The sequence below is a fragment of the Podarcis muralis genome, chromosome 4 (genome assembly GCF_964188315.1).
Source record: "Podarcis muralis chromosome 4, rPodMur119.hap1.1, whole genome shotgun sequence".
Taxonomy (NCBI): Eukaryota; Metazoa; Chordata; class Lepidosauria; order Squamata; family Lacertidae; genus Podarcis; species Podarcis muralis.
In genome coordinates, this window is record NC_135658.1 from 13,533,198 (window position 1) to 13,545,859 (window position 12,662).

A 12,662-nucleotide genomic window follows, 5' to 3' on the forward strand; every position below is an offset into this window, starting at 1 on the left:
AATGCCCACCATCGCTGTACATCCCCCACAGCGCTTTTGCCATGTCCCCTCCATACAGCATCACTCAGCTATCAACGCACCGACTGCCCCACTGATGTCTTTCAAGAACTGTCCCCCATTAGTTCTCCTGACCCTTCGCATCCAGAAGAAACCAAATTGAGATCATTAAGCCACACGCCGAGGTGCAGTTTTTCCTCCCAGCGGGGCACCCTCATTTCCCTCTCCCTGTCATGCCGACATATTCTTAAGAGCCCATGCTTAATTGGATCTTTGTAAGGTCATCATCTGAGTTAGTTCCACCATGAGCAATCACCACTCCTAGGGGGTTGACAAATTGCCTTCCTCCAATTTGCAGTCTTCAAGATGGAGGTGGGGCGGCGAGCGGTGGAAATTGAGAAATGGACGTACTTAAGGAGGGGTTGGAGGGGGTGGCTGTTAAGAAAGACTGGGAGCTGCCTCCCTCCCGCTCATCAAAACTGCCCAGAGTTTGTGCATAAAGTGAGGGAACCATAAAGCACGTCAAAGCTCTTAATTCCTTTCTCTCAAAAGAACCTCTTTACACGTACATAATTTTTCGTTCTGTGGAACTACACCTGCCCCTCTTGTATATGGTTACCAGATTTTTTTCCAATGAATCCGGGGACACTTTTATTTTTTTTGAAACTGAGTAGCAACAGGGAGTCAGTAGTGAGGATGGTAAGGCAAAAGACCCTGGGCCCAAGCACACATGCACATTGTATAAAGGTCCAAAGCCCTTCTTTTGCACCCTGTGAAACATAAATGTGCAGAGTTTTTTTAAAAAACTGGGCAACGGCGCGCCGCGCACCCGTGACTCCCGAGCCTTCCCTAAGCTTCTTCCCCCTTCCCCCTTTGTTTTGACAGATCAGGGGAGTCACGGGCGGGTGGCCGTTGCCCAGGAGGGGCCAGTCTGGTAGTGCAGTTGCCTCTGGCTGGCTTCAGGAGCTGCTCGCTGCCCGCTGCTGTGGCGCAGGAAAAATGGTGGCCGCCACGGCAGCGAGCAGCTCCTGAAGAGAGCCAGAACCAACTTTGCTAACAGGCTGGCTCCGGGCTGCTGAGGCTGCCGCTGCCACTGCCACGTTTCCCAGGGACAGATTTGTGATTTTGGGGAAATTCCGGGGATGGAATTTGTCCTGGGACAGATTTGCAAATCCAGAGACTGTCCCTGGGAACCGGAGACGTCTGGTAACCCTATTATTGTAGTGTGTGGCAAATGCTATTCGGAAGCCCTCAGCGGTGGTGGTAGAATATATCAAGCGGGATTAGTGGCCACTGTAGAGCCTCTATGAGAATCCCAGCTGCTGGTGAACAGAAGCTGCCTCTGGCTGTAGAGGAGAACATACCCATCGTGGCAAGTAGCCACTAATAGCATCCATGAGTTTGCTCAATCCTCTTTCAAACCCAACCAAGTTGGCATTCATCACTGCCTCCTGTGGGAGTACATCCCATAGTTTAGCTCTGCACCCTGCCCTATGGCCTCTATTTATGATGGTTCTGGTTGCTGTGGGCTGAGGAGGAATTCTATCCGGGATGGAACCTGGGATCTTGGCATTTTGCCTTATTCATAGCATTCTGTCCTCATCTTATGCACAGTGTTTCATCATATCATAACTGGTTCTGGTGGTGCATTAGCCAAGGGCTGTAACTAGCGGGTGAGCTCCCTGCATAGCCCCACAGGGCATCCCCTTAAGAGTCCTTGGGATTAAGGGCTGGTGGGTTAGCCAATCTCAGGACCAGCACACAGCTACATTCCCAGGTTGCAGGTGACAGGCAGGTGGAGTACTCCACACCACTGGTTGTCCTAAAGACAAAGGTCTGACTCCCTATAAGTCAGCTTCCTGCATTCCTATGATCTCAGTGCATGGGCAGACCTATCAGCAAAGAAGAACTCCTTCTTTGGGTTCCCAAGCCATTTAGGAAAAACGCAATCATGCTGTTTGCCACTGTCATATGAAGAGCACTGCAGGATCAGACCAAAGGCCCATGGTCTCTCCTACTATGACCAACCAGCTGCTTATTGAACGTTCACAAGCACTCTTGGAAGTGAAACAGCACTCTTCTCTTTAAACATACTGCCTCTGATACTGAAAGTAGTATATGTTATAAGTCACTTTGGGATGCTTCATGGAAAGCTATAATGATGATGATGATGATGAAGCCATCGTGGCCAGTAGCCTTTGACAACCTCATTCTCCATCAGTTCAATTCTCTAGTTCCATTTTCTCTGCTGATTTTTTTTTTTTTTTGGTCATTTTGTCATATTGCATCCCTACCTGACATAGAGGGAACGTTTCTGATTGGTTCGCAGGGAGCCCGATCCAGAACTCATGCTGTGATTCATCATCTGTTCACGCAGGTCATGGATTTTGGCCTCAAATCGAGCGTACTCTGAAAAATAATGCAAATAGATCAATCAATTAATGGACCCTTTGCAATCACCAGCTCATCATTACATTTCCCCCCCTTTTTCTTTTAGTGAGACTGATTAAACATGGAAGACTGTGATCACGATAAGGTCGGACCACATGCCAAGAATCTGGGCCAATTGATCAGTCTGCATATTTAAGGTCATTAAGAAGAATGTGAACAGTCCACCACGTTTAAAAACAAAATAGATATACAAAGTTGCTAAACAGCAATCGCCACGAAAAGAAAGACTAACTGAAACCTCCAGCAAAATATCACACTGGAATTGGCTAGGCACATGATAAAAGCTGTGTAACGGCAAAGGCTCTGAAGTTTAATGGACTAATCAATTAAGTGATGCAATGAATCAAGACCTAATCACATATTAAGCTGTAATCACTAATGAAGATCTGACATCAATTAAATATAGGGACGGCAGCAAGCAATGATTCCAGCATTCAATGTGGAGGAAAGAACACAACATAAGAAGCTCCCTGCTGAATGAGGCTAGTGGCCCATCTAGTTCAGCAGCCATGAAAATCTGCTGTTTCTGCCCATTCACAGCCCCCATCTCCAGCCTATTGCTACCTTAATTGATTCAGTCTCTAGCTCCAAGGCTCAGGAAAGAGGCAGAAAGGCTGGATGCTCTCTCTGTCTCCCCTCCTAAATATTTGCCTTGTACCCCCCACAAAACACCCCCGTCTGGGGCTAAAGGGAGCCTAAAGGAGTGTGTGGTTGCACTGTGCTTGTGAGCCTCTGGCAAGACTGGCCTACCTAGGCTGGCTGTTGCAGAAAGGTGGGAGAAATATATAGGCGTGTGCTGTCTGAGAAGCTTCTGGTGGTTATGAAGCCATCACTGATTCCCACTTCACTTCTATGAAGCCCCACCTAGATGTGGGGCAGCCCCATGTAGTAAGGAGCTACAGCCTTCCTCAGAGTCTTTGCTATTCCCATTTCTGATGCCTGCTAGTGCAACCAGTGGATACAAAGATTATGTGGTCCATTGCAGGCAAAACAGTCCAAATGTGAGATTGATGGAGGACCATTGTTGCAACATCTACTTTGCATCTTCTTCAGGATCACTTCTGCAGTAAAAGAAAGCCAAATGGGCAGCCACTACATCCAATCCAAATAACTTTCTTGTGCCAGCCATTGGCCGTGACAAATCTGAATAAAAAAGAGCACAAGCAAAAGGGGTGTCGCGCCTCATATAATGGTCTTTATTTAGATCTCTGTGTCTCCCTTACAGTTCAATGCTATATTGTCCAGGGTCATCTTTCTGATTTTTTTGGCCATCAAAACAAAAAATGGTGACTTTATGAGCCACTGAAGTGTTTACATCGCTAAGAAGCCATAGGACCTTCTCTGCAGGGAAGAGACATCTTTCCTGTACGGAGAATGGTAAGCCTCCTGGGTCCAATGTATAGTGGGCAATGTAGTAAACTGCGCAAGCTGTCTTCCACCTGTGGTTGCTCACATATACAGAGTCTGTCTTCATACAGTACCTTGTTATATTGTCCATCTAGGATGCTGGAGGGCATAGCTTGAAAACGCAACTCAGTAAAAGTGAATCTAAGTGAGGCTGGCTTGAGATTTGACAGCCACTACACAAAGTCTCTGTGCCTTCATATTTTCTTCCTTATCACATTAAGTAACATTCCCTGATATCACACTGACTAAATGACCGCAGGAAAGAACCAAAGTGGAGAAATTAAGTAACTTATACACTCTACCTAACTAAATGCATAAATTACGTTGTCATTACATTATTCCAACCCATTCATTTAAATGAAAAGGCAATGCAACACATATTGGGGTGGGTGGGTGGTGGAGATGGAAGCCGTGATCGACTACATATCATTTGCAAACCAAAAGCAACCATGGGAAATACCAATCAAATTTGCTGCACTGATTTCCGTTCCAGACATAGGACATGGAAGGTATAAGCAAACATCAGCAATTTTTGTTACTGCTTTCGTCGCAATCCTTTGACCTCTCTGTCCTCAGGTTCCCCATCACTTCCCTGCTACATGGAGTGGCGTATCCACTGGCCCCACCCTGGTCCCACTAGCCTGGAGATGTACTAAATCAGTACAGTGGTACCTTGGTTCCCGAACAGCTTAGGTGTCAAAGAGGGACAGAGGCCAGTGTTGCTCACAGCACCCCTGACCATCATTCCAGATACCCCAAGGTACCATGGCACACTGGTTGAAAACCACTGCATTAGCCCATAACTGGCAAAATTTGACCACCACAATTGCAACTGCATCCCTGTGGCTTTGTTCTAAGCTACACTATTTCAATGATTTCGAATTTCTATTCTCCCCAGCCCCCTACTTTTTCACCATCTGCAGCATTTCCGGATCTCTGTCCACAAATCTCCTATGTAATGTATCACGTGAGAACATTTTTATTTGAAGGCTCATGAAGAGTACTCTTGAGCATGTGCTGATAGACTGCCCTCTTCCCATCACCACCAAGGCCATCACCTTCCTCACGCTAGCCTGTACGTGCAAGGAGAGAATAGTCCTTCTCTCTTTCTCGTTCTGAAAGTCTTAAGAGCCGAACTTCACTTCTACAGAAAGCTTGAAACTCATTTCCAGAGGACTCTCTTTGTAACATCTGAAGTGGCTCATTGTCTGTACCTTGTCCCTTGACTGCAGATGTTCTAGCTAGCTAGCTAGCTTTAGTTCTATATAAAGATCTTTCATTTACAGCACAGCCTTTCTCTTTAATAAATAATGTAGAAATTCCATGCAAGTAGACGTGGGAGTTAACATCTATATTTAGACTCCGATGGGCAGAGTGAGGAGTAAGATCAAAAAGCTAAGTCTTGGATAATGCAGCATCAGATGATCGGCAGTTTCCATTCTGAGCAGAACTGAACTCCCACATGAACTTGAGCAATACAGTATTTCTTTGCTCTAGCCCCCCGCCTAGCCCAGTTCACGTGGAAACACCCTGCGAGACTGCATTTCTGTTTGAGGATGTGCAAAACCTTTCACTCGAGCTTCAAGGTTATTTCTTCCTTCTTATATCAGCATGACACCACACATTTGGACTACCTCTTTGCAACAGTGGATTTGAAATTTTCGCAACATGGATCCGAATCACTAATACACAGGGCCTACAGTATGTCTTAAGAGCCACAATTGTGCAGCATGTATTCACTTTGTTTTTCAAGGCTATTTCTCCTATCTGGCATTGCATGGTCAGAACATTTATCTGCAAAACCAGATCTGAACAATTGCACAAATCACCGTTTCACATGGCATGTCCAGAACTGAGCATCAGGTTGTTCCTTCAAAGGGACAGTTGCATATTTTGCTGTTTTGCAACTTTGAACCCACTGATAGGCACTGAGGTGCAGAATTCCTAAACCCAGAACTGGAGTACAGCTCAGTGTGAATTTCAAAAAGATGACTGTGCTTTAGTGTACATATTGTTTTAGAATGTGAAAATTAGGCAAGTTCACTGTTAAATGCAAACTGTCTCTCCTCCACAATTGCCTGAGCTGAGAAGGTGCTCAAAGGATTTTTATTCTTTCATTCTTAGCCGTGCAGAGCCACTCTTCTGCACTAGGCTCCAGTTGGCGGACTTCAGGACTCTAATTAAAAAACCCCAAGATGATGCTGCAAGACTGAAGTCTGCCCACTCCTGCTGCAAATAATGAAGCTGAATTCTTTTCAGCGTGGGAGGGGAGTTAGCCACTGAAGCAGCCAAAGGATCTTGTGACAGGATCACCCACTTAAAGTGATATTGCTTTCTGAATTTATCCCAAACCAAGATATTAAAAGCACAGGATATCTGATGGAGGTGCAGGGAGGGAACTGAGATGCATAACCCTGTGATGACAAAGCGCATTGTAGTGATTGAATCCAATTGCTATTTCTCTTTCCCCTCTTTCCCACCTCCTCTTCTCTCTTCCTGGATCCATTTAAGTCAGGGCTGGGAAACCTGTTGTTGGAGTCCAATGACACCTGGAGGGTCACAGTCTCCCCATTTGTAATATAAATGGTTCATGGAGAAGGGCTGGAGCTCAGTGGGACAGCATCTGCTTTTCATGTATAAGGTCCCAGGTTCAACCCATGACAGCTCCAGGGAGGTCCTCAAAGAGGGCACAGGTCTGAATATGTTTATTTAGATATATAGCTGCCAATTTAGAAAGGAGAAAAACCATAGGTCTGACTGTAGTGGGGACCAGTTGGCTCAATGCACTGTCTAGGTGCTGCTAATTGTACAATGATTCTTCAACATCAACTTCGTTGGACTGGTCATGTTGTGCGGATGCCTGATGATCGTCTTCCAAAGCAACTACTCTATTCTGAACTTAAAAATGGGAAGCGTAATGCTGGTGGTCAATAAAAGAAGTTTAAAGACTGTCTGAAGGCAAATTGTTGCTGAGCTCACCTCTAACATAAAAGTTCTTCTCCATCCCCAAAAATTCTTCTTTGGCTCAGAAGGCAAGGTGAGTTCTTGCCTGGTATGGTGAAGAAGCTTCCAGAGCTAAGCCAGATAAATTATGGGGCTTCATGGCTTCTCATTAGGAGCGACTGGTGTCCAGTGGGAAAGCCCCAAAGGCTGAAAGCAGGGAAGCCAAGAGGAGGTGGAACCAGAGTCAATGACAGGTGGAGACAGCAAGTTCTAGCTTTATCTGCATCCTCAGGTCCTCCTTGCATGCTTCCCAGGGGCATCTGGGTAGCCACTTTGAGGAAAGAATGCTGGATTGGATGGGACTTTGGCCTGATCCAACAGAAATCTTCCTATATCCTCATGTTCTTGTGCTCAGGAGATGATGGTGTTGCCTCCCTTAACAGAAGCAATGATGAACCAGCTGATTCCAGGTAGGACCCAAAAAGCTAAGGCCCCACTATGTAAGCAGTGGCGGAGGAAGAGGAGTGTGGGGGGAGAGCGCACCACCCCCGGCAGCGCGATCCCAGTGGGGTGCCATCACGGCTGCCCCACCTGCCTGTGCTGGACGCCACTGTATGTAAGGTCAACAAAATCTGGATGCATTGCACCTTCCAGGTTGTGTCACCAGGCTACTTCACAGGAGGGACCCAAATGCCTACTTTTTGAAAAGCAAGTAGCTTGTTTCCATACAACCTGGTCATTACAAGAGCCTTAATAGTGGCATTAATAATATTTTTTTTTTTTGCCTAAGTCTGTTCTTTCCCATTTCCTTCCTCCTCACTTTTTCTTTCTCACGCTGTGTCTTTTGTGATCCTGAGGGCAGAAACTGTGTTTTTCTTACAGATTTGTAAGCCTTTCTAGGAGCTTTTGAGGCAAAAGGGAAGAATATATATACCTTGAATGGTGAATAAATTTAGAACTCTGGGAAACAATTCTTACGGTTCACTATAGCTCAGAGAACAAAGCTCTGAGTGTCCGCTTATTTTTTTAAAAATGAAAGTATGCTCTAGAAATATTTCAATAAACAAAAGAGGAGTGTCACACCCAAGGCCCTGCTAAAGCCATCGTTGATTGCACCACTTCAGGCTACAGATTTGTTTGTCTTGGTCATTTTTAAAAAAAGTTATTTCTTGTAAAAAAACACTTTCCATTTAGTAAGCTAGGACATCCCAGAGAAAATTTTAATGATAAAAGCTTTTTAAAGAGGCACTGCTAATTAGGCTCAGAGTTAGCATCAAATAATCATTTCACTACTATTGTCACAGACACAAACTGTTTCCCCCCCTCAAACTAATCAACAAAGGTTTAAGGCATTTCCCCCACTTCTAAGATGGTTACTAGTTCAGGGATGTAATACCATGCTTCTATAAGAAAGAGGCTGAATTTGAAGGAATATAGATAGAAAATTACGGAATGAAAAATCCAGATATAGTTTCTATGAAAGATGCACACCAAAAGGAACCTAGTGCCTTGCTATGAATCTTTCCAATGGAAACGGCATTGATGTTCCATTCTGACGTAGGTTTTTTAAAAAAATGTGTATCGCTCAACATTTGTCGTTCCATCATTATTCTTGTAGAGGGAAATCTCTTTATTTTAGAAACTGTCTTTCAAATAGAACATGACCTTATTTGTCCAAGACTCGCAGGATGTGCGTTTGCACAGAGGCCTGCAAAAACAGAATCAGGTTACAGAGCACTCAACGAATTTGGACAAACTGAAGTTTCAGATCACCAAGGTCAAGGTCAAGGCTGATTCAGTGCTCTGGTCACCTATGAATTCACAATGATGTCAGCAGATACTACAACAGGGATATTTAAAGTCATTGTGAGCAACTTTTTTTTTTTACTGCTCTCTTAAAATTTTGATGTTTTGATTCTTTTCAAAGTGTTGGATTGGAATTCTTATTTTTGTGTGCACTTCTCTGGGCACAGTCATCTAGTTTTACTCAGAGGAAACCCACTGAAAATAATTAACTTGACTGAGGGGATAGCAATCTTAGACACAAGAAGCTGGCTTCAGTAAGCCAGTGTAGCTTAAGGAAGCATAATAATAATAATAATAATAATAATAATAATAATAATAATAATTTATTATTTATACCCCACCCATCTGGCTGGGTTTCCCCAGCCACTCTGGGCGGCTTCCAACAAAGTATTAAAATACAGTGGTCAGTTAAACATTAAAAACTTCCCTAAAGAGATACTCCTTCAGTGTATCTGAAGAAGTGTGCATGCACACGAAAGCTCATACCAAGAACTAACTTAGTTGGTCTTTAAGGTGCTACTGGAAGGATTTTTTTGTTTTGTTTTGACTATGGCAGACCAACACGGCTACCTATCTGTAACTTCCCTAAAGAGGGCTGCCTTCAGATGTCTTCTAAAAGTCTGGTAATTTTTCTTTACTTTGACATCTGGTGGGAGGGTGTTCCACAGGGCGGGTGCCACTACCGAGAAGGCCCTCTGTCTGGTTCCGTGTAACTTGGCTTCTCGCAGTGAGGGAACTGTCAGAAGGCCCTCGGCGCTGGACCCCAGTGTCCGGGCAGAACGATGGGGATGGAGACACTCCTTCAGGTGTACTGGACCGAGGCCATTTAGGGCTTTAAAGGTCAGCACCAACACTTTGAATTGTGCTCAAAAACGTACTGGGAGCCAGTGTAGGTCTTTCAAGGCCAATGTTATATGGTCTCGGCAGCCACTCCCAGTCACCAGTCTAGCTGCCCCATTCTGGATTAGTTGTAGTTTCCGGGTCACCTTCAAAGGTAGCCCCACATAGAGTGAATTGCAGTAGTCTAAGCAAGAGATAACTAGAGCATGCACCACTCTGGTGAGACAGTGCACAGGCAGGTAGGGTCTCAGCTTGCGTACCAGATGGCGCTGGTAAATAGCTGCCCTGGACACAGAATTAACCTGTGCCTCCATGGACAGCTGTGAGTCCAAAATGACTCCGACGCTGCGCACCTGGTCCTTCAGGGCACAGTTACCCCATTCAGGATCAGGGAGTCCTCCACACCCGCCCACCCCCTGTCCCCCAAGAACAGTACTTCTGTCTTGTCAGGATTCAACCTCAATCCGTTAGCTGCCATCCAACCTCCAACCGCCTCCAGACACTCACACAGGACCTTCACCTGTGTTGGAGAAGGAAGGAAGCTCAGTGGTAGAGCAGAAGGCGCCAGGTTCAATTCCCAGCAGCTCAAGGTAGGGCTTGGAAGAATCTGGACTGGACCTTGTTGTTAACCAATTCCCGTCCTCATCTGTCTTTATAACACTGTGTTTTACGTCTCCCCTCTCCCCTTGCGATGCTGCTTTCCTGTTTGCTTTCTGCATTTTTTGCCTTCCGCTTTGAGATGCTAAGCTTTTCAGAAATGCTTTGAAATAGCATTAACATGGAAAGGAATGTGTAAGAGAAACTAAGTGTCAGCTGTAACCAATTTTTGAGTGTGCCTCTTTCTCCTCCAGGGTACCATGGTGAATGGCTGAGGTAACAGCTGTGCCATACTTCTGAAGGGCAGTGGAGCCTGAGAGAGGCGGGGGCGGCAAAAGGATTCTCTGCCAGTGTCCAGTTGTGTTTGAAGGCCTGTCAGGATTCTGCATATCTGCTGCCCCCTGTCAACATGTCTTTGCACTAGAGGCTGACTCTGATCTCCTCTGTCACTGCGTGGTCTCAACTCCATGGAAGCTTCCCCTCCAGGGGAGCTCAGACTCTTAAGCTTTAGCTGGCCTCCAGCGCTGCCCTACAAACGATGCCAAGATCTTCTGTTTGCCAAGGCTCCGAGAAAGCTTGCCCAAGAGAGACTTGTCTTAATTAATATTTTAATTTCCTCGAGAAGATTGAGCAGGTTGAGGGTTGCGCAAACGCGCAGTGGCCTTCCATTTCTCTGTACTTCTAATATGCGGAGGTCGTTTCTTCTCCTGCCTGTCCTGAATGGAAATCTGTTGGGTGGTAAGCACCAGCGGCCAGCTGATGGGGGAGGCCAGTCTGCTATCATGCTGATAACAGCAACCTGATTTGTAGACATCAGCAGGCAACCCTTTTCACAGCATGGGGATAAATGATAACTAGCAATGTCTAAGCACTGATATATTGCGAATCCAGAGCATAGCTACAGTGGCAGCCCAAAATGCTGACAACTCTATTTTGCCTTGTATCTACCTTAAAAATAAATAAATAAGTCTAATTCCAGAGCTGCTATTTTTCAAAATCCAGCCCCTTCCCTTTTGATCCTAATAATAATAATAATAATAATAATAATAATTACAATTACAATTACAATTACCAGTGCTATTTTTCTAGAAATAGCCAGAGCTAGAGCTCACCACAAACTTCTCCCTTGTTCTCTTAGAATGGAAATGGTGCCCACCTGAGAGGTGAGCTCTGGTTGGGGGAAAAAACCCTGATTATTACTGTTATTATGCATGTGGGACAGCTCTTAGGAAGAAGAAGAAAAGAATAAATAAACAAATCCTGTTTATTTAACTGGTGTGCAGTCCACAACACCAGCAACACTGGATGTTGAAGGCTGGAGGAAGTTTAGGGTAGCATTGTAGCACCTCATCCATATGCAAGATGAGAGGAGGACCATGGATGGAGTAGAAGCTCGCTGGTTGGAGCAGAGATCAGGAGAATCACTGTTGCTTTCTGGGAGTGAGAGGGATGAGGTGGAGGGGAGGTCAGTGTGGTGCAAACATGCCAACAGAACCAACCCAGTGCTCCTGCCAATGCATTTGCATTGTACTGATCTCTCTGCTGACTTGCCCCTCCTGCTCTCCATTCCCAGCAAGGAACAGCGACCCATCTGCTGGGAAGCCAGCAAGATGTCTCCACCCCAACTGATAAGCTGTTTCTGATTCTTTCACATAGAACAGGGCTGAGGAACCTCTGGCCCATGGATCTAATTAGGCAAAGGTCCGTATAGTTAAAGCTATGGTTTTCCCTGTAGTGATGTATGGAACTGAGAGCTGGACCATAAAGAAGGCTGATTGCCGAAGAATTGATGCTTTTGAATTATGGAGCTGGAGGAGACTCTTGAGAGTCCCATGGACTGCAAGAAGATCAAACCTCTCCATTCTGAAGGAAAGTAGCCCTGTGTGCTCACTGGAAGGACAGATCCTGAAGCTGAGGCTCCAAGACTTTGGCCACCTCATGAGAAGAGAAGACTCCCTGGAAAAGACCCTGATGTTGGGAAAGATGGAGGGCACAAGGAGATGGGGATGACAGAGGATGAGATGGTTGGACAGTGTTCCTGAAGCTACTGACATGAGTCTGACCAAACTGTGGGAGGCAGTGGAAGACAGGAGAGCATGGTGTGCTCTGGTCCATGGGGTCACGAAGAGTCGGACACTACTAAACAACAACAAAAGTCCCTCCAAATGGCAGAAGGTGCCATTTTTAGCAAACCACGCCCCCCTGCCATTCAGGTGCCGTCATCTGCTGTTACCTGTCAATCACCCTGGCTGATAGGATTGATTTCTGCCTCAATTTCTGCATTCATTTGCCACTTTGTGGCCATGGCATTTGCTTACTACAGCTTCATCAGAGGACAGAAGTGACCTCATTTTCACTTTAAGTAATGATGGTACTCACTGGTAGAAACACACACTTTTAATACTTATAAAGGGAATCCCCATATTAGCTGATGACATACTGTTTCTCTAGAGCTTTATGTTTTCCTAGGCTGCGATGTTTTACAGTTTACATCTTTTATTTCTTGGTTTCTTTCTTTGATTTCTTTCTTTGATTTTTGTTTTCTCTATACTTCCAGATGCTTAAAACTAAGAAAATATTTTGAAGGAAAGAAGAAGGGAACTGTGACATAATTATGTTGT

The 12,662-nt window shown here is 45.2% G+C and overlaps 1 protein-coding gene across 28 annotated transcripts in view; it reads right to left on the bottom strand.

Annotated features, from left to right (window-relative positions):
• Nucleotides 1-12,662, bottom strand: part of DLG2 (discs large MAGUK scaffold protein 2) — a 901,719-nt gene that overhangs the window by 76,473 nt on the left and 812,584 nt on the right. For all 28 annotated transcript variants that reach the window (XM_077926964.1, XM_028725975.2, XM_028725977.2 and 25 more), the window contains one exon: nucleotides 2,292-2,406. In XM_077926964.1, coding sequence (XP_077783090.1) covers nucleotides 2,292-2,406 — 115 coding nt within the window. The remainder of the gene's footprint in view (nucleotides 1-2,291; nucleotides 2,407-12,662) is intronic.